Source organism: Garra rufa, chromosome 12 (assembly GCF_049309525.1).
Source record: "Garra rufa chromosome 12, GarRuf1.0, whole genome shotgun sequence".
NCBI lineage: Eukaryota > Metazoa > Chordata > Actinopteri > Cypriniformes > Cyprinidae > Garra > Garra rufa.
In genome coordinates, this window is record NC_133372.1 from 45,664,292 (window position 1) to 45,688,583 (window position 24,292).

A 24,292-nucleotide genomic window follows, 5' to 3' on the forward strand; every position below is an offset into this window, starting at 1 on the left:
TGTTACACTGAAGAAAGAAAGTCATAAGCACATGCCATCTCATATAGATGTTGGGTTTTCAGCTGCTTCTGACAGATACAAAATGAACTTGATTTTCATACTCCCAAATGTGATGAAATTGGAAAAGCGTTCAATATTAAACAAAGCGGGATTATTGTATTGCACACTAAAGGGTATGAAATAAGAATCAAATGAAGTTATCATTTTTCAGCTACTTATGAGTAGTATTAGACTGTAACATAATCCTTCTGCCAGAGTGTCTTTGCATAATGATTATCAGGCATACAATAGCAGGGAATCGACTCACAGACATCTATCCTTTGCAGGAAGATCTGTGATTCTAGGCAGAGAGACAGACAAATACAGACCGACATGGATGGACAGATGGACAGACAGATTTAGACAGATACTATAGATCTTTACTATAGATACTGCCAGATAGTTTTAATTATTTCCTTGTTTCTTGTTTGCAGAAAAAAAATATTCATGTACTCATTTACCTATGGATATCTATATATATTCTTATATAATTATTATTTTTTCTTTGTTCATGTACTGTAATAGTCAGTGCTTTGGCAGTAATGTGTAAGTCATGCCAATAAAGCTCACTTGAATTGAATTGAAGTGATATAGACAGACACACACAGACAGACAAAGAGATACAGATTAATGGACGAACAAACACAGGCAGACAAATGGACAAACAGATATAAAAATGGACAAACAAATATAAAAAGACAGACAAGATAGACGGACAGACAGACAGACAGACAGACAGACAAAAACAGATAGACGGACAGATACAGACAGACAGACAGACAGACATGGATGGACAGACAGTTACAGACAGAAAGATAAACAGACAGGGACGGACGGACCGATAGACAGACACAGATACAGACAGACATGGATGAATTGATACAGACAGACAGTAAGACACATGAACAAACAGATACAGACAGATAAACAGACAGACACGGATGGATGGATGGACAAACAGATACAGACAGACATGGACAGACACAGACAGACAGACATGGAGGAAGGGATGGACGGACGGACGGATGGATGGACAGACAGACAGACAGACAGATGGACAGAAAGACAGACAGACAAGGACAGATGGACGGACAGACAGATGGACAGACAGAAAGATAAACAGATAGACATGGACAGAAGGACGGACAGACAGATACAGACAGACAGAAAGATAAACAGATGGATGGACAGACAGACAAACATAGACAGATTCAGACAGATACAGACAGAAAGACAAAAAGACAGAAATGGACAGATGGACAGACAAACAGATGGACAGACAGATACAGAAAGAAAGATAAACAGACAGACATGGATGGACAGATGGAGGGATGGACAGACACAGATACAGACAGACGTGGACGGAGAGATACAGACAGACAGTAGGACAGACGAATGTACAGATACAGACAGATGGGCAGACAGACAAACACGGATGGATGGACAAACAGATACAGACAGTCATGAATGGACAGATGGACAGATATAAACTGTAAGACAGATGAATGGACAGATGCAGACAGAGACAGATAAACAGACAGATACAGACAGAAATGGATAGACGGATGGATGGACAAACAGATATAGATAGACAGACGGATGGACAGATACAGACAGACAGAAAGATAAACAGACAGACAGACAGACAGACAGACAGACAGACAGAGACAAACAGATGGACAGACAGATACAGACAGAAAGATAAACAGATGGATGGACAGAGAAGGACAGACAGAAAGATAAACAGATGGATGGACAGACAGACAAACATGGACAGATTCAGACAGATACAGACAGAAAGACAAACAGACAGAAATGGACAGATTCAGACAGATACAGACAGAAAGATAAACAGATGGATGGACAGAGAAGGACAAACAGAAGGACAAACATAAAGATAAACAGATGGATGGACAGACAGACAAACATGGACAGATTCAGACAGATACAGACAGAAAGACAAACAGACAGAAATGGACAGATTCAGACAGATACAGACAGAAAGACAAACAGACAGAAATGGACAGATGGATGGACAAACAGATGGACAGACAGTTACAGACAGAAAGATAAACAGACAGACAGGGACGGACGGACCGATGGACAGACACAGATACAGACAGACATGGATGAATTGATACAGACAGACAGTAAGACACATGAACAAACAGATACAGACAGATAGACAGACAGATAAACAGACAGACACGGATGGATGGATGGATGGATGGACAAACAAACAGATACAGACAGACATGGACAGACACAGACAGACAGACATGGAGGAAGGGATGGACGGACGAATGGACAGAAGGACAGACAGACAGAAGGACAGAAAGACAAACAGAGAGACATGGACAGAAGGACGGACAGACAGATACAGACAGACAAACATGGACTGATGGATGGACAGACAGAAAGATAAACAGATGGATGGACAGACCGAAGGACAGACAGAAAGATAAACAGATGGATGGACAGACAGAAAGATAAACAGACGGATGGACAGACAGACAAACATGGACATATTCAGACAGATACAGACAGAAAGACAAACAGACAGAAATGGACAGATGGACAAACAGATGGACAGACAAATACAGACAGAAAGATAAACAGATAGACATGGATGGACAGATGGAGGGATGGACAGACACAGATACAGACAGACGTGGATGGAGAGATACAGACAGACAGTAGGACAGACGAATGTACAGATACAGACAGATGGGCAGACAGACAAACACGGATGGATGGACAAACAGATACAGACAGTCATGAATGGACAGATGGACAGATATAGACTGTAAGACAGATGAATGGACAGATGCAGACAGAGACAGATAAACAGACAGATACAGACAGAAATGGATGGACGGATGGATGGACAAACAGATATAGATAGACAGACGGATGGACAGATACAGACAGACAGAAAGATAAACAGACAGACAGAGACAAACAGATGGACAAACAGAGACAGATGGACATACAGACAGACAAACACTATTCGTACTGTACAGCAATGGCAAATCAACAAAATTGTTGTGATGTCCAGAACCCCCGAAACACCACTGAAGAACACATCAATATGCAAATCTGGTGAACACAGACACATAAAGTTTAAACTACAGCTTGGTATCTTGAGATCTGCTTTACACACGCGCGTCTCATCATGCGCTCCATCATCTCCTGGCATTACTGAGGGAGACGGCGTTCAGCAAGCCTTACATAAACCTGACGTGACAAGATGGTTACTCTCTCTCCACTGTGACAGTTAATTCTGAACGAGGAAAAATGTCAAAAATATTTAGCCACACTTGACTGGAGTTAATTACGGACCCCCGCGGCAGCAGCGACCGGCCGCTAATGGCATTGACTCTCAGATAAAAATCCATTTACAAAAATGTTTTTATCTAGCGATCTAATTTACTTAATATCAAATATTTATGCAGCCACAATTAGATTAACAATGTTTACGTTCCTAAAAATACAGGCATGACGCTTGTCCATGTATTAGCTTGATTTGATCCTGGAACTCCATCCGTTTCCCAAAATGCCACACTGAAAACACATGCATGTAAACAACCGTGGCATACAGTGTGTAAACAGTTCACATAGAAACCATGTGGAGGATCCTGTTTCATAAACATTTATGATTTAATTAAGTTTTAGATGGCTTATATTGCAATTGTTTCTCTAAGACAACATGCACAGCAAATGGAATTTAAACCCTCTGGTGCTCTTTGGTTATTTTTGACTGAAAAAAACTGGAATGGTTTGAAACTTAGCAAAGATGTTGGCATTTGTCATGTGAACACACACACAGAGCTGATTTCAAGTACTAAAATAACAAAAAACTAAGATTCCAAAACTAATAAAAATGACTAAAATCTATATAAAGAGATTTATATAGTTCAAAACATTAAAATGAAAGCACAAAAGAAAATCTGTTATTATATATATTTATTATACAAAAAAATCTTGAAATCTTAAATCTTAGTATAGAGTAGAAATAGCATAAATTACCATTTAAAAACACAATACAATGTATATATATATACATTGTATTGTGTATATATATATATATATATATATATATATATATATATATATATATATATATATATATATATATATTTTTTTTTTTTTTTTTTTTTTTTTTTGCAATATCAACATCAAATTTGAAACAACTTCTTTAGATTTATGGCCTTGATTTCCACAAAGTTTTAAAGTAAAACATACAAAATACATATTTTATATTATATTTGAAAAAAAAAATGTATGCATTTTCCATAAAAATAATTAAATAAATAAATATTATTTTCAGGTTTATGCTCAAAAAGTGGGAATAAAATCCTAAATAAAATCCTAAATATTCCATAAATATAATTTAGTGCAGAACACTACATAAGAATACAAAAGCATTATAAAACTCAGAGAACTAAAACTAGCCAAATTAATGAAAAGTATATAGAAAAATAGTTTTAAAAATACAGTAAAAAAAAATAGAGAGAAAATATTAATATTAAATAGAGACCAAACTTTAGTCTGTGCTCAAAAACATTAAAGATTATAAGTTTAATAAAAGTTAAAGTTGGAAATTTTATTCTCAGGTCTACGCTAAAAAAGTGGCAATAAATGGACCATAAATATAATTTAGTGCACTTAAAGCATTATAAAACAGAGAACTAAAACTAGCCAAATTAATAAAATAAAATAAAAATATATATATAAAAAAATAACTTAAATTAAAATATAAAATACACAACAAAAACACAACAAAATTACTAAAACTAAAATGAAAATGGAAAAAAATAATCTTTTTAAAATATTTAATATTATTATTATTATTTATTATCTATTATATAATTTTTTCCCCGTATTTTATATTGTTATTTATTAATATAGATTTATTGAATATTAATTCATTTAATATTTAATACAAATTTATGTATACTATTCACACACATACATAGTCTGTGAGCAGCACCAGGGGGTTGAGAGAAATCCGAGACAAAACTGAAATGTAAATGAAACGTGAGTGAAGTGTCCTGAGCTCTGAAAGAGCAATACGATTTTCCTCTGGGCTCTGAAAGAGGAAGTGATGTAACCACAATAATATGTTGGCACGGGTCCAGTGAGGATCTCGCTCTCTTTCTCATCGTTCTCTCTCTTTTTCTCTGTGTGTGTGTGTGTGTGTGTGTGTTGATGTGCAGGTGGTTTGGGACGAAAATGTCACCGAATCAAGAAGCAACTGTCAAAAACACTTCAAAGTCTTCTGGTTAACTGTGAGCTATTTAAAGCAGCGACATTCAGCGAATGAGAACGACATCAAGATGGACAAGTGTGATTTTCAAGAACATTTGCAAAAGCTAAGTTGTTCCAGTGAAGAGCACATTAAGTCTAATTACTCAGAAAAACTGAAAAAGGCTAGAGAGTTACAGAATTCTTGAGAATAACGTAAATTTGTGCATTGCATAATAATGGAAAGCAGATATTTTATAGTTGTATATAAAGATATACACATAAATTTTATTGCATGCATTTAATTAAAAATAAGTAAACCGATAACTAGCACTATTATGAATTAGAGTTAGTATAACTAACTAAAACTAAAAGAAAAAAGAAAAAAAAAAACTTTTGTTACTTAAAATAAACATCTGATTGATAATCAAAAATAACTAATTTGACAACTAGCACCGCTATGAATTAGGGTTATTATTGTTAACTAAAACTAAGATATAAAAAAAACTCAATAAATAAATAAATAAAAAATACTTTGTTACTAAAAATAAACATTTAATTGATAATGATCATTTTTTTAAAAAAGTCAACTGATAACTAGCACCACTATGAATTAGCTTTATTATTGTTAACTAAAACTAAAATTAAGAAAAACCAAAAAACGGTTGTTACTTAAAATAAACATTTAATTTATAATTACAAATAACTCAATTGCAAACTAGCACCACTATGAATAAGCTTTATTATTAATTAAAACTAAAATATAAAAATAAATAAATAAATAAACAAGTTTTGTTTCTTAAAGTGCCCCTATTATGCCATGTTAAAGGTAGTTAATATTGTTGTAATAGTCTCTTAAAACAGGTTTACATGTATGCAAGTTCAAAAAACACTTTAGTTTTCTCAAAAATTAGATTTAATTTTACCCCGTTTCTAAATGATTCGTAAACGACTCGTGTGAAGCAGTTCGAAGAATCAGTCTCTCTAAACCCCTCCTTTCCGTGAGCCCTCACTGCTGTGATTGGTCAGATGGTGCAGTCCTTTTGGATTGGTCTACCGCTTCAGCGCAAAACGAAACGCCCATTGCCATAACTGAATGACAGCTGCGGAGACCTGTTAATGCGTAGAAAAGATAGCCTCGATTTTACCCTATCAATTCGAGCCGGAGTCTGACGATGAAACGGTTGAAGTGGCACATAGACAAGAAACTGTTTTGCAAGCACGACTGGAGCAGGACGTTTCTCAGTGGGTGTCATATTATAACTGTGGGAAGTGCTTGCAATTTGCTTTTGTAAGCGAACCGGGCACACCTCTACGTTGTGAACTTCAACACTGTAACGTACAATCCATAACACTGCGTTAAGCCATCGTTTATCATTATCATTACTTAAACTAATAAGGCAGACAGACAGTCAAGCTGCATCAATCACAATTTTTAGACTACATTGCACTCACAGCTGAACAACAGAACTACAGAAACGCAAGTTAGCCGGTTACCATGACATGTGCGGGGTTGTTACACACCATAACGTACACAAAGACGTATTTTGAACGATCGCTAGAAAATACAATCATCAATTATTAATCATACTTACAGGTAGAAGTTCAGAGGAGCAAGCCGGTCCAAATAAACTGGGCACTGATCCATTTTTTAAAACCAAGCGTTTGATGAATCTCGTGTTGTAACGTTACTCCCCAAGATTGGAAAAACAGTCATCAGTAAAATGACGCGAACACAACACAAGATTGGCATTGGACAGCTGAGGTGTTGAAAAAATTAATGTTAACCACTCATTCTTGGTAGTTTCATCTTTCGGAAGGGCATATAAAACAAATTCCCTCGCAGGGCGTCTTCTTGACATGATGTAACGTTAATCCACGTGAAAATGGTAGGCTTACTGTTTGTGGGCGGGCAAGTTGTTCGCGAAATTGAACGTGGGCGGACATTACGCAAATGTTAGCTCGTGACGTGTGGCCGTTACAGAAAAAAGATTCGAATTGCTGACGACTCGTTTAGGCGAATGTGAGCCGACTCTTTTTTTTGTTAGACAAAAACTTCATTTATAGTGCACTGTCGGCGTCACAACTTTGCAGATAGTTTATGTTCACATACAGCTACATGACACACTACATGAAACATCATATTTGAAAAGGCATAATAGGGGCACTTTAAAATAAACATTTGATTAATAATTACAAATAAATCAATTGATAACTAGCACCACAATGAATTAGCTTTATTATTGTTAACTAAAACTAAATTATATCTAAAAAAGCTAAATAAATAAATAAAAAAACAATGCATGTTAACTAAAATAAACATTGATAATTAAAAATGACTCAATTGAAAACTAGCACCGCTATGAATTAGGGTTATTATTGTTAATTAAAACTAAAATAATAATAAAAACAAAACTACACAAAAAAAGAAAAAAATATATATTTCATGTCATTTTTATTTAGTTTAACTTAAAGTACTAAAAATAACAAAAATTAAACAAACTCAAACTAATAAAAATGAATGAAAACTGTATAGAGAAAAAAAAAATGAAAAAAAAAATAACTTCATCTACAATTAAAGTATAAAAATAAAATGTAATGCAAAATTTTAACAACTAAAATAGCATATAATAAAACTCACAAAATTCTTCAAAATTAAATAAAAAATAATATTAGGACCGGGTAAAGTGTGGGGAAACAAAATGACTAAAACTGGAATGAAAACAGAAATTATTATTTAATATTAATTATATATTTATAATATGTTTTTATTATTATTAATAATACTTATAATATTAGTTGTTTTACTGAATATTTATGTTAAAAATAATAAAAATGCATTAAAACTATATAGAGAGATAAAAAACACTAAACAATCAAACTTTATCTACAATTAAAGTATAAAAATAAAATATAAAAATAAAATGCAAATCAAAATATTACCAACTATAGTAGTGTATAATAAAACAAAACTCTAAAAAATTAAATAAAAATGTATATTAAGATCAGGTAAAGTGTGGCGAAAAGGACAAAAAGACACATCAAAATTACTAAAATTAAAATAAAAACAGAAAATATAAAATAAAATGTATTTATTATTATTTTTATTATTTAATATTATTAATATATTTATAATATTACTAAGAATATTTTTTAACTATTGAATATTATTGTTTTATTTAATATTTTTTTGTTAATATTTTTTGATAATTAATATTATCATTTAATGTGACAGTTTAAATATTAATTCATTTAATATTATTATTTAATATTATTGTGACGGATAGCACACACACACAAATGTATGTTTGTTTACATTATATTATACTCTTTAGACAGCTTGATACATTTCTGTACAGTATACATATTTATTTTCCAAAGCCGAAGTGAATTTATCCATCTAAAAAAAGTGTTCTAGGCAGTGGTTTGTGTATTTAGTGTGTGGGTTTGCTGCAGAGAGATGAGTTTTGACAGCGTATTCCTGTGCATCTCTGGCTCTCGTCGCTCGCCCTCATTCTCTCTGTGAGCTATAAGCAATGGAGGCAATTTAGGCAGAACTCCTGTGTATTGATCAAACCCCAGTGAAATAAATAAGCTGCCAGACTCGTGCCAATCACAGCTGACAGCGTATGAGGAGCTGGACCTGTTCTCCATCACACGCCGCACGCCAATAAATAAGAACAGAAAATCACGCTCTGCTGCTTTCAATCTCAAAGAAAGACCGTCTCAAACGTGCATACAGTTATGAGACTCATCCTTCACTGACCGCATCAAAAACAAATGCAAGATTTGCTGATGCTGGACTTAATTGATATGACCTCCTCATCTATAGCTTGAGATTTTTATAGTTTTAGTGTTTTATAGCTCAGGAGACTTTTTATTCAGTTTAACGTAAAGTACTACAATAACTAAAAATTAAACAAAACAAAACTATATAGAGAAATAACAATAAAACAAAAATGACCTCTAAAAAATACAAAAAAATCTTAACTTTATTTACAATTAAAGTATAAAAATAAAATGTAATGCAAAATTAACTACAATAGTGTATAACAAAACTCACAATATTCTTCAGAATTAAATAAAACATAATATTATGACTGGGTAAAGTGTGGGGAAAATGACAAAAAAGCACAACAAAATTACTAAAACAAATGAAAACAGAAAATATAAAAAACAATGTATTTAATATTATTATCATTTTAATTTTTTTTTCAGATACCTTCTCAAAAACAAAAACTAAAAAACTTTTAAAAAATCCCATTTAATTAAATTTTTATTTAGTTTAAATTAAAGTACTAAAATAACAAACAATAAACAAACAAACAAAAACTAATAAAAAGTAATGAAAACTATATAGAGAAATAACAATAAAACAAAAATGCCCCTCACCCAAAAATAAATAAATAAATAAATAAAATCTAAACTTTATTTATAATTAAAGTATAAAATAAAATGTAATGCAAAATTAACTATAATAGTGTATAATAAAACTCACATAATTCTTCAGAATTAAATAAAACATAATAACATGACTGGGTAAAGTGTGGGGAAAATGACAAAAAAGCACAACAAAATTACTAAAACTGAAATTAAAACAGAAAATATAAAAAACAATGTATTTAATATTATTATCATTTTAATTTTTTTTTCAGATACCTTCTCAAAAACAAAAACTAAAAAATTAAAAAAAAAATCCCATTTAATTTAATTTTTATTTAGTTTAAATTAAAGTACTAAAATAACAACAATAAACAAACAAATGAAAACTAATAAAAAGTAATAAACTTTATAGAGAAATAATAATAAAGTCCTAGTCACGCTATCTATCTATATATCTATCAAACTTTAAGCTTTTAAAGCTATTTTTAAAACTATTTCAGACTGAAAAAGGGGCCCTATTATGCTCTTTTACAAAGTCTTTATTTTGTTTTGGGCGTGTACTTGAACATGCTGTCATGCTTGGTGGTTCGAAAAACGCATAATTTTTCACATAATTTACATTATTACAATAGTTTTCTCCTGAGGCTGACACAAACGGCTCGATTAGTTCCGGGTTCCACCTTCCGAAAAACCAAATGTATTGTGATTGGTCAGAATCCCACTGCGTTGTGATTGGCAAACAACATAGACTGCGTTCCGCCCTGCCGCGCCCTTCCCAAAGCAGGAATCTAGATTAAAGTGATTCTTACGTTTTAAATATGGATATTTTTCTTACAAAAACACATCGGATCACTAAAGGAGGCTTTTACCGACCGCCCCGGAGCCATGTGAGGCACTTTTTTTATTATGGATCGACTTGTTTTGGACTGATGGAGAGAAACACTCGTCTATACCGTTCAGTTCTAACGCTTGGGAGAGCTAGGATTATTTTTAATGTAACTCCGATTGCATTCGTCTGAAAGAAGGAAGTCATATACACCCAGGATGCATGAAAGGTGAGTTAATAAAATGCTACAGTATTGTTGGTCCTATCATCAGCCTGCGAGATCGCCGATACATGATATTATCATTATTGTGCTAATGTATTTATTATTTACATACCCGAAACCATAAGGCTAGTGAAGCTATCTACACTGTATGATGAATAAATGTCTAACCACACACTGCACATCTACGGCGCGACTTCAACGCGTGCACGGATGATCGTTACAGGATGATATCACAGAGTCTTGTACAACCAGACCAGGAACACACTGAATAAAGAGATTAGAGTGGTTAAAAAGACCTATGCAAAAAGGTTGGAAGATCAGTTCACTTCGAATGATCCAAGTTCAGTGTGGAAAGGCCTGAAAACAATCACAAACTACAGGACACCACCCCCCTGCACTGAGGTGACTCAACGACTTGCTGAAGACCTGAATGAGTTTTACTGTAGATTTGAAACCCCCCAAACCTGTTCTGACAATCTCTTCACACAACCATTACCACCTCCAACAACCAAGGCACCAGGACCAGACGGTGTGACACCAGCCTGTCTGAAAACCTGCGCTGACCATCTTTTCACAGATCTTTAACAGGTCTCTGGAGCTGTGTGAAGTCCCTCACTGCCTAAAACGTTCAACTATTATTCCTGTCCCAAAGAAATCCAAGATAACAGGACTTAACGACTACAGACCTGTGGCGCTAACATCTGTCGTCATGAAGTCGTTTGAAAAACTGGTTCTGGCTTATCTGAAGGACATCACCGGACCCTTACTGGACCCCCTGCAGTTTGCTTACCGAGCAAACAGCTCAGTGGATGAGGCAGTGAACATTGGCTTGCACTTCATCCTGCAGCATCTGGACTTATGTGAGGATCCTGTTTGTGGACTTCAGTTCGGCCTTCAACACCATCATTCCTTCACTCCTCCACACCAAACTAAACCAACTTTCTGTTCCTAGCCCTATCTGTCAATGGATCACCAGCTTTCTGACAGATAGGCAACAGCTGGTGAGACTGGGGGAAATTCACATCAAGCAGCCGCACCACCAACACTGGCGCCCCTCAAGGTTGTGTTCTCTCCCCACTGCTCTTCTCCCTCTACATCAACGACTGCACCTCTAAAGACCCCTCTGTCAAGCTCCTGGAGTTTGCAGACAACACCACGGTTATCGGCCTCATTCAGGATGGTGACGAGTCTGCCTACAGACAGGAGGTAAAAGAGCTGGCTGTCTGGTGCAGTCACAACAACCTGGAGCTCAACAAGCTCAAAACTGTAGAGATGATAGTGGACTTCAGGAGGAACCCCCCTGCACTTTCCTCACTCTCCATCATGGACAGCACTGTGGCTACAGTGGAGACATTCAAGTTCCAGGGATGTTTCAAGTCCCAGGACCTGAAGAGGGACACTCACATCGACTCCATTGTAAAAAAAGGTCCAACAAAGGTTATACTTCCTTCGCCAGCTGAAGAAGTTCAACCTACCACAGGAGTTGCTGAGACAGTTCTACTCAGCCATCATCGAGTCTGTTTTGTGCACATCAATAACTGTCTGGTTTGGCTCAGCTACAAAATCAGACATCAGAAGATTGCAGAGAACGGTTCGGTCTGCTGAGAGGATTATTGGTGCTCCCCTGCCCACCCTTCAAGAACTGTATACATCCAGAGTGAGGAAAAGAGCTCAGAAAATCACTTTGGACCCCTCACATCCAAGCCATCCCCTCTTTGAACTCTTACCATCCGGCCGGCGCTACAGAACCCCAAAGATCAGGACTACCAGACGCGTGAACAGTTTTTCCCCCCAGGCAATCCACTTTATGAACAGTTAAAATGTTCCTCCCATTGTGCAAAAATGTGTGGAATAATCTGACTTTATCTACTGCTACCACCTCCACCCTAACACATCCCTGTATTCCATCCTATCACCTATAGCACAACTGTACATACATATTTATTGTCAATTTTTACAAATTATTATTATTATTTTCTATTTTTATTTTTGGTCTATTTATGCTTACATATGTGTATTTTTTCTTATTCTCTTATTTTTATTGTCTGTGCGTCTCTGTGTACTGGAAGCTAATAACTGAAACAAATTCCTTGTATGCGCAAGCATACTTGGCAATAAAGCTCTTTCTGATTCTGATTCTGATTAGTAGTCAATCTTCGTGTTTACATCATGCGCGACTCTGCGTGTGTTTGAAACCCCTATACCGCACGTCAATGGCGCGGATCCAGCATGGATTCCGGAGCAGTTCGCGGACTCTTTAGTTAAAGCTGAGACGACCTGTAGCTCGCTGAAGCATCCCAGAAGCAGCTGTCCATAATACATGCTAAAGTTGGGCGAATCCCCAACCCAACCCGCTAACGAATTGAATTTCTGTAGGCGGGATACCGCATTGTGACATCATTGCATGCGGAAAACAAACGCTGTAGTCCAAACGAGCCGTTCGTTGTAGTTCTTGAAAAGGGACTTTTTAAAAACTAAATATCTCCCTTTGGAGTGGACTTTGAGATTTGTAACTTTGTAGATGTTTTTAATGCCCAAACGTACACACCACACACTGGCTAAAGTTCAAAAAGTGAAAAAGCATAATAGCACCCCTTTAATTTTAAACTTTTTAAACTTTTAAAACTTTCTAGTCTGGCTTTTTTCAAGCCAACTTAAAGTTTGTCTTGACAAATGTTTTATCTAGTTCTTATTTAACATTATTGTGTTGAATATTAATTTGTTTAATCTAAGGAAAATGAAATGATCATCTAGCAATCCTTGGACAAACTGATCAATTTGGAGAGCGTTCAGAAGCGTTTGCCGGTGTGTATTTAAACTGAGGATGTGTTCTGCCTCGTCTTCCTGTCTGTCTGCATTTGTTGTGGTTGGTGTTCATTCGTCACTGAGCGTTTCTCTCCATTGACGTGCCAGTTCTCTGCGTGAATGCATCTGTCATTCCCACGCGCCGCGCCACAAAGACGCACAGTCATTAGTATTATGGTGAGAACGCCCGGGATCCCATCGCCCTCCACCCTTGACTAATTCTTTATTTGTATCAAAAAGAGAAAAAAAACATGGCAAACTCCCCGGAGCAGCAACAAGCTTCATGTCTCATTTGACTATGCTAATTACCTTTTGCATGATTAATTGGACCAATTAGAATTAGTGGTGGAAGAAAACGGTTCTTGGCAAGGTGCAAACTATTAATTAGTCATGAAAACATTATTAATGCAGGGCTTTAATCTGAGTGAATAAGACAGAATTACAGAAATAAGGGTGATTATGACGCGCCACGCTCATCTGCTGACAATCACATGCGCTGAACCATCTACAACCTGGGTTTATGAGGATGGGAAATACTAATATCATAGAAAAATAAACATGATCTAATATTATTATTATTATTGTTGTTGTTTTTTTATTAATATAATATTATTAATATCATTGTACTTACATAACCCATGTATTTTTATTCATTGAATATTTACATTATTATTATTTGTATTATTATTTGTATTATTTAATATTATTGCTTTGTTGATTAATAATTTAAAATTGATTGCTGTTGTTTTACCTAATATTAACTTGTTTAATATTTCATATTATTGAATATTAATAAGAGTATAGAAATAATGTTAATTTAATTAATATTTAATATAATTCAAATGTTTTTATTTAATATTAATTTAATATTTGACATTATACTTATTTATATTATTATTTAATATTATTTATTTAAAAAAATTTAAAAAATAAAATTTAAATGTATTGTTATTCTTTTACATAATATTAACGTTTAATATTTCATATTATTATTATTAATACTATTGTTTTAATTGTTTTAATATGAGTAATATTACTGTAGAAATATTAATTTAATATGTAATATAATAATCCAATGTATTTTATTTAATATTAATTTCATATTTAACAGTATAATTATTTATAATATTATTGTTTTGTTGATTAATAATTTAAAATGTATTGTTGTTGTTTTACCTAATATTAACTTGTTTAATACTTCATATTATTATTATTATTATTATTATTATTATTGTTGTCGTTGTTGTTTTTAAATTAATTTAATAGTAGTAATTTGATTGTACTAATGTTAATTAAATATTTAAAAGAATTCAAATGTATTTGTATTTAATATTAATTTCATATTTAACATTATGATTATTTATATTGTGATTATTTAATATTATTGTTTTGTTGGTTAATAATTTAAAATGTATTGTTGTTGTTTTACCTAATATTAACTTGTTTAATACTTCACATTATTTAATTTGTAATATTTAAAGTATTTGTTTTTATTTATAGGTTTTATAAATATAAATATATTTATCAAAGTTTTTTAATGTATTATTATTGTTGTTGTTTTAATATTCTCTTATTTAATATTTAATATTATTATTAATAATAAATATTTTAGAAGTTTTCTAAATATAAATATATTATAAAAAAGTATTATTATTATTATTATTATTATTATTATTATTATTATTATTATTATTATTATTACACTTATATTCATTTATTTAATGTTTAATATTATTATTTATTTATTTTTTATTTAGGTTTTATAAATATAAATATATCATGAATAGCAAAAGGTTTATTTGAATGTATTTATCATTGTTGTTGTTTTATTTAATATTGTTTAATGTTTCGTATTTTTATTATTATATTAATATATTATATTGCTTTTATGTTACTTTTGAAATTATTTTGAAATTATTTTTAAATTATGAAAATTATTTTTAAAGCTTTTAATTATATTATAGTTACTGATTTTCTTTATTTTATCTTTTTTATATTTTCATCAATTTAGTTTACTTTTTTAGATTTAAAGCTAAAATATTTTTATGGCTTTATAAATATATATTATAAATATTAAATGCTAAAATGATTAAAGGTTAATGATTCTGCATATGTAGCTCCAGTGCTGCTGTGATTAAATCAGAAGAGACACAAACACTGAAATTATTCACACTTCCTGTGCATACAGTATCTGCTTGATCTCAGCAGTTAATCAGACTTTAGAAGCGTTTTGACGGTTGCTTCTTGATTGTGAAACAGTGTGATCTTAAAGAAACAGTTTCAGTCTAACATAAATCACTATTTAGACAAAAGAATCACTGAATCAGTGTTTGGAAACAGAGAGAAATGCTTTGAGAAAAGCAGCCGGCAGTTTCTCCCCTGTAGTGATTCTGAATGAACGCGTCTAACAGTAAAGCGCTGCCGTTAAATCCACTCCCACTGAGAGAAATTTAACACAATTAAATGCAGTTAATGTAGCTGATTTCATGCAGGTCCTTTAGTCAGAAACAGCAGCGGTTCTGGACATTTTTGCTCATTCCGGTCTGGTTTTAATCCGGACTAAACGCAGTGATCTGTGGAGGCCTTGTAGGTTTTCTGCAGAGGTGTGATTTTTCACTTTAAGTCTGAAACTCGTTTTTTTTTATTATATATATTATTAATACGATTGTTCTAATATTAATTAATTTAACATATAATTTAATCATATTTTTTTCATATTCATTTCATATTTTAACATTATAATTATTCAGATTATTAGTATTTAATATTACTGTTTTGTTGATTAATATTTAACATTTTATTATTGCTGTTGTTTTACCTAAAATTTACTTGTTTCATTTTATTTAATTTTTATTATTTTTTACAATTACTGTTTTTTAAATTAATTTAATATTATTAATATGATATGTACTAATATTAAATTATTTAATATTTAATATAATTTAAATGTATTTTTATTTAATATTAATTTCATATTTAACATTATGATTATTTAATATTATTGTTTTGTTGACTAATAATTTAGAATGCATTGTTAATGTTGTTGTTGTTTTACCTAATATTACCTTGTTTAATATTTCATATTTAATTGTACATTGTATTAATATTAATTCATTTTATATTTAATATAATTCGAATGTATTTTTATTTAATATTAATTTCATATTTAACATTATGATTATTTATAGTATGATTATTTAATATTATTGTTTTGTTGATTAATAATTTAAAATGTATTGTTATTGTTGTTTTACCTAATATTACCTTGTTTAACATTTCATATTTTATTAATATCATTTTTTTTACAATTACTTTATTTTTTATTAATTTAATATTATTGTACTAATATTAATTCATTTAATATTTAATATAATTGAAATGTATTTTTATTTCATATTAATTTCATATTTAACATTATGATTATTTAAAAAAAAATTTGTTGTTTTACCTAATATTACCTTGTTTAATATTTCACATATAATATTAATATGTATTAATATGAATTCATTTCATATTTAATATAATTCAAATGTATTTTTATTTCATATTCATTTCATATTTAACATTAAGATTATTTATATTATGATTATTTAATATTATTGTTTTGTTGATTAATAATTTGAATTTTAGTATTGTTGTCGTTGCTCTACTTGTTTAATATATCATATTTAATATTATTTTTTTACTATTATTGTTTTTTTAAATGTTATTATTATTCACATTATTGTACTAATATTAATTCATTCATTTAATATATAATATAATTCAAATGGATTTTATATTAATATTAATAATAATATTAATAATTAAAATTTTATTATTGTTGTTGTTTTACCTAATATTCACTTGTTTAATATTTCAAATGTATTTTTATTTCATATTAAACATTATGATTATTTATATTATGATTATTTAATAATATTGTTTTGCTGATTAATAATTTTTAAATTTACTTTTGTTGTTTTACCTAATATTATCATATTTAATATTTAATATTAATATTTCATATATAGGCCTATATATTATATATATAGTTTATAGTTTTTTTATTATTATTATTTAACATTATGATTATTTAATATTATTGTTTTATTATATATTTTTATTATTATTCATATTATTGTACTAATATTAATTAATGTAATATTTAATAAAAATTTAAATGTATTTTTATTTAATATTAATTTCATATTTAACAATATAATGATTAATATTAATATTAATATAGTTGTTTTACCTTTTTAATATTTTATATTTAATATAATTTTTATGATATATAATGTTATTGTTTTTAATTATAGGTTTTATAAATATATTATAAATATTGAATTTTTTTTAATGTATTGTTATTGTTGAAACACCAGCAGTTCTGGACATTTTTGGCTCATTCCGGTTTGGTTTTAATCCGGACTAAACGGCGTGATCTGCGGAGGCCGCCGACATTTCGAGACGCTTTGTAGGTTTTCTGCAGAGGCGTGATTTTTCACTTCAAGTCTGAAACTCGTAATAGTTTCATTTCTTTTCATTTGTACCCTAAAAATCAACCTCCTCCTGGCCCCAAAATCTAATTTCTAGCGTTTGAAGCTAAAGTGGAGCGTACTTTCCATCGGAGGCCACAGAGAAGAACATTATGAAACACAAGGTTTGCTAATGGTTTGTGCTCCTGAGGAAGTTGTGCGTTCATAATGAGTGTTTTGGATCCCGGTGGATGCAGGAGGGATTTCCTCTGGTTGTTATTGTGTGATTGTCATAAAAATATAATGAAGTTAAAAGACTCTTTTGAGAGGCGCAGTATTGTTATGGAGAGCAACATGTAAGTAAGTGTATAATCATATGTGCGCTTCATAAATCAGCGTCAGGCCGTGGTGACAGATGGTGATTGATAAACGATGCATATTCATGATCTGTGATGATTTATAGGGCTTTTGTGTGATGCAATTAGCAAACCAGCTACATGTGATGAGCTACAACACAACAGAAACCTTTCAACCTGCTGCAGTTTCATCAATATTCATTATTTCAATACTAACTCTGTTTTAAAACTTAGTGAGACGCCTGCTTAGGGGTTATTAATAGGGGTTGTGCACAATACAGATGAAAGAATCGGCCTCTTTTCAGTGCACAAGTGTATTTCAGATGAATTAGCCACAACACACAGGAAGTTGAATTCACTGAACTCTAATTCAAAGAAAATCAACAAGTAATGCATTCTGGGAAATCTACAAAGATCTACAAAGGTTATTGTATTAAATATGATATCCGAATATCTATATTATCTATCTGTCTCTCTATGTTTACGTCTGTAAGGTCATTAAACCTTCAAGGCTTTTCTTTAAAACTGTATTAAAACTTAGCTTTTGTAGTTCAAATTTGTTCCCATGTTAAATTAAATATTTTATTAATTTTATTTAATTTTAAATGTATTGAATTGGAAATTAAATCAACACAGTAATGCATTATAGAAATAAATAAATAAATTTTAAAATATAATAATTATTTAAGTAATTTTTTTAAATTATAAACAAAAATTGATCTTTCTATCTATATCAAATTTGCTTTTCTAGTTCAAATTTGCTATAAAAATTCCTATGTTATTATTATTATTATTTCATTTTAAATGTATTGAATTTTAAATTAAATCAACACGGTAATACATTTTACGAACTATAGAATTAAATAAATAAATTAGGTAATACAATTATCTATCTATGAACAAATTTGCTTTTCTAGCTCAAATTTGCTATAGAAATTCCTAGGTTAAATACATACTTTTTTTCTTTTTATATTTATCAAATTTTAAATAAAATCAACACAGTAATGCATTTTACAAACTATATAAATAAATAAATTTAAGTAATAAAATAATAAATATTTTATAAAAATAATTTTTTTTTTTCATTTTAAATTTATTGCACAGTGATGCATTTTACAAACTACAGAAATAAATTATTTTCTTTTTTTAAAAGTTCAAATTTGCTATAGAAATAATGTTCTTTTTTTTCATTTTAAATGTACTGATTTTTAAATAAAATCAACAAAGTAATGCATTTCACAGACTATAGTAATAATAATTATAATAAATAAATACAAGTAAACGTAAAAGTAAAAACAAATATTTTATTTAAAAAATTATTAATACAACAATCCACCTCTGCAGTAATGCATTTTACAAACTATAGTAATAAATAAGTAATAAAGTAAAAGTAATAATAATCATTTATTTAAAAAAAAAAAGATAAAAAAACATCTGTGGACAAATGTGCTTTTTTAGTTAAAATTTGTTATAAGAAATTCAATTAAATGTAAATAAATTTGCAATGTGTCATGCATTTTGCAAAAGTTTATGTATTAATAATAATAATAATAATAATAATAATAAATAAAAAATATTTAATAAAAAATGCATAAAAATGATCAAACTAAATACAGTCTAAAAAAACTATATATCTTATATTTTAGTATACATTCAATAAATTAATAATACATTTGCACAATAATAAATTAGCTAAATTTTTAGTATTAAAATACATACATACATAAATGAAACATATTATACAAAATAATAAATAAAAAAGAATGAAAATATATCCAGTTGACAAATTAGTTGTAGGAATTTCTTTGAATTTCAATTCTGCATCCTTCAATGCCAACATAATTCATATTCAGAAGCTGAATTGGAATTTCCTTCTCAATCAAGTTGTGAAAGGAGCAGACTGCTTCTATATTAACGCATATGGTCTGAATCTTGTGTTTGGGTGAATTGTTAGTAATGCAAGTTTGATAAATGCCTCATCATCTTGAAGACTTTCACATGTAAGCATTTGAGTTTGTGTACACGTGTTGAGCTGATGGCTTTCATGTTTACAGTGTGGTGTATTTTCAATCGCTACGTTCCATTAAGAAAAGACTATTTGGAATTATACGGCCAAATTATGTCCAAAGCGTGATTTCCGAACGATTCGCTCAAGCAAACCGACAGGCCTAATTCCTCAAGTCAAGTGCATTTACACGCGGCACGTTTGAGGTCAAATTCGGTCGTTTCTTAGCTGACAACTTTCATTTTGACATCGATTTAGCAGAAGAAAATTCCAGCGCGGGTGTTTGTCCAAAGGAACACCTAAAAAAGAGAGGAGCAGCGAAACGTCAAATACAGGCCAACGTCGCCTCATCTGGCTTCCAATCTGTTTGCCTTCACATCCAATGTCTTTTATGAGAAATCTCTGAAACAGAAATGATCTGGGGGAGCAATAATGTCCAGCACTAATTTAATACCTTATTACCATAAGCCTAGTGCGATGCATGCATAATAAATTTGTTGTATCGCACAAGGCTCAGGCATACGCTTGGAACGGGATTGCGGGTCCTGAGACAGCAAGCCCCATTTGCATGATATGATGTGAGAGTTGAATGAATTGGAGGATTATGGGAAACACTGCCTCCCTGCCCAGGCTCATTGTACTGAAGAGAAGTATCACATACCCACAGATGGTTCGCAATTTGGAACAAACCAAAGAGAAAAGCATGGAAAAGAGAGGGAGAAAATGTGCACGCTTTAAAAAAAAGAGGAGAGGGGAAACGAGGGGAAAACATCAAAGACTGCATTTTTAATTTCATTTCCGAGCGCAGGGCACTATCTACCGGATTTTCTTTTTAATTCAAGAGGAAATGTACTTTTACTTAAAGCGCAGCTTCTTAAAGTAGACTCGACGTCGTTAGCTACAGTTCTGCCTTGGACGTTTAAGGGAAGGCTTATTTAGACGGATACGCTGTCAAAAAGTCTGATGGTATAAATACACATAGGAAACACTTTCTGAACGTCTTCGCGTTCATATGAATGCATGAGGAAATGTTTCGATTTTACAGGGTTTCTGCAGGTTTCACGAAAAGTGTATGCAAACAAAATATCTCAATATGGTTTCTAAATGTCAGAGTCGAAAAGTTTGAAAATACTACTTTATATTACTTTTTAAGTCATTTTACAAAAACAAAACTTGAATGGTTTGGCTCCCAGAATTCTTATTCATTATTAACTTACTTATTTGTTATTTCGATTTTTTTGTCTTGTTTCCAGCCAAAATATTTGGCCGAGAGACAACTATTTGAAAATCTGTAATCTGAGGGTGCAAAAAATTAAAATATTGAGGAAATCGCCTTTAAAGTTGTCCAAATGAAGCTCTAAGCAATGCATATTGCTAATTAAAAATTACATTTTGATATATTTGTGGTAGGAAATTCACAAAATATCTTCATGGAACATGATCTTTATCCTATCCTGATTTTTGGCATAAAAGAAAAAAGTATCATTTTGACTCACACAGTGTATGTTTTTTAAATGTTTAAGTGAGCTGCACTGCAAAAAATGCTTTGCTTACTTAGATTTTTGTCTTGTTTTCAGCCAAAATATCTAAAAATTCTTCAATCAAGAAGGATTTTCTAGACGAGAAATAATTATTTTCTTGTTTCCAGAAAAAAACAAGTCAAAATTAAGTGAGTTTTTGCTTAGAACAAGCAAAATAATCTGCCAATGGGTTAAGCAAAAAAAAAAAAAAAATATTTCAAACAGAAAACAATATTTTTCTTACCCCATTAGCACATTATTTTGCTTGTTTCAAGCAAAAACATGCATAATTTGGACTTGTTTTTTTTCCTGAAAAGAAGAAAATAATTATTACACGTCTAGTGTAATAATGTCATGTTATGCCCTTCATTTTTTTTCTCTTGTTGTGAAATTATTTAAAAATCTAAGTAAGAAACATCTAAACATCTAAAGATGTAGATGTAGTTCAATAGCTTTTAATTCATTTTTGCAAACACAATATTTTAAAGCGATAGTGGATTTAATATCTTCTGATCACAAAAAAAGTTATGCCCTTAATTTTTTCTTCTCTTGTGAAATTATTTAGCTTGTTTCAAGCAAAAACATGCTTAATTTCGACTTTTTTTTTTTTTTTTCTGAAAACAAATTTTTTTTTTACTTGTCTAGAAAATCCTTCTTGATTTAAGAATTTTTAGTTATTTTGTCTGGAAACAAGACAAAAAATCTAATTAAGAAAATTTCACTGCAATTTTTGCAGTGAAATAAATTTCTAAAGATGTACATTAGCTTTTAATTCATTTTTGCAAATACAATATCTTAAAGTGATCATGAGTATAATTTTACTCTATCTTCTGATCGCAAAAAAAAAAAGAAAAAGTTATGCCCTTCATTATTTTCTCTTGTTTAGATATGCGTTTTCTGAAAAAAAAAAAAAAAAAAAAGTTTTTGATTCAACAAAAAAAAAAAAAAGAACAAGTATCTGTCAATGGAGTTAAAAGTTTTCATCCCCCATTAACAGATATTAGGTCTTGTTTTGTGCAAACTCACTAAATTTCAGTTTCTAAGAAGTTCAGTTTCACATCTTCATTTTGCATCTCCAGTAAAATCAAATCGAATCAAATTGATAAAACCAATCAAATTGATATTTGCACTGAAAAATAAGGCAAAAATAATGAAGAAGATAGTCATTTTTGCAGATTTTGACTGCTCTGTTTTAAGACCTTAAGGCCTTAATTTGTGGAAGGGTGAATTAATACTTTTTTTAAATCGGCAGAAACCCTGACTTTAGTTTTTTTAATCACATTAAAGCTTTATCTCAGCTCACTTAAACATTTATAAAATGTAAATATGTTCACAGAAGTTAAACAACTAAAGCTATTTGACAAAAAATGCATGCATAAAAAGAAAGGCTCAGAAAGAAGTAAGAAGTGCCATTTTAGATGGAGTTTAGCAATGGCGATGTTGTTTCTTTGATGCTGCGGTGTTAGCTGAGCTCTGAGTTCATAATGAAAGTTTCTATTTGTGAACCACACCTTGTGCAGGTTTTACAGACATTAAAAGCAGCGGTGATATTTCTTGCATCATTTAGTTCACACCTCAATGCTGTTCGGGCCTAAAAAAGAAATCACATGCACGTTTGGTTTTCACACTTGACATATTTTGACATGCTCATCGTCTGCTAATTTCAGTTTCAGGTGTCAGGACTGCTGTATGACAAAAACAAGATGCTGACATGTTTTGATTTGTTCAAGCTTAACATTTGTTTGATGGATACTAAACGCTCACTAAAACAAACGTTAATAGAGTTGTGTTGTACGCTGTCATAAATTTACCTTTGTCCCTTAGAAGCTATTTTCATATACTACATACAATAAAAAACGTGTGTCAAAAATGTCAAATACTTCAATTAATTAATAGGAAACGTACAAAAACAAGATGCTGACATACTTTCATTTGTTAAAACTTAAAATAGAGTTGTATTTTACAGGTCAAAACTTTACTTTCACCCCCTTAGAACTTATTTTCATATATTTTACTTAATAAACACAGTTTATCGATTAGATCAAATAGATATTAAGGCGAGACACTGCAGGTATATAGGGTAAAATAAAAAAATATAATAGTTATCACCTTACACTGTAAAAAGTTTTCACTAGATTCAACTTAAAAACATAAGTTCAGCAGCTGCCTTAAGTTTTTAAGTTATATCAGCTTAAAACTACAAGTTATTTTAACTTATTACAATAAAAATGAGTTGATATAACTTGTGAGTTTAAATGACTTAAGTTGATTTAACTTACAATCTTAAGGCAGCTGCTAAACTTAAGTTTTTAAGTTGAAACTGGTGAAAACTTTTTACCGTGTACTTACTCAGGTGATTGATTACATTGATAATTGCAAACGTTTTTTGTATTACAAGTTTTCTAAAATGTTAGGTTTAAATATGCAAATG

At 30.8% G+C, this 24,292-nt stretch overlaps 1 protein-coding gene across 1 annotated transcript in view; it reads right to left on the reverse strand.

Moving 5' to 3' along the window:
- The window catches only part of LOC141347633 (TOX high mobility group box family member 2-like), a 39,025-nt gene extending 27,467 nt beyond the window's left edge, over positions 1-11,558 (reverse strand). Inside the window, exons 1-2 of the mRNA XM_073852619.1 lie at positions 11,509-11,558; positions 11,183-11,285 (exon numbers count right to left, since the gene is read on the reverse strand). Of these exons, the coding sequence (XP_073708720.1) occupies positions 11,183-11,285; positions 11,509-11,558 (153 nt within the window). The remainder of the gene's footprint in view (positions 1-11,182; positions 11,286-11,508) is intronic.
- Positions 11,559-24,292: the final 12,734 nt, after the last annotated feature.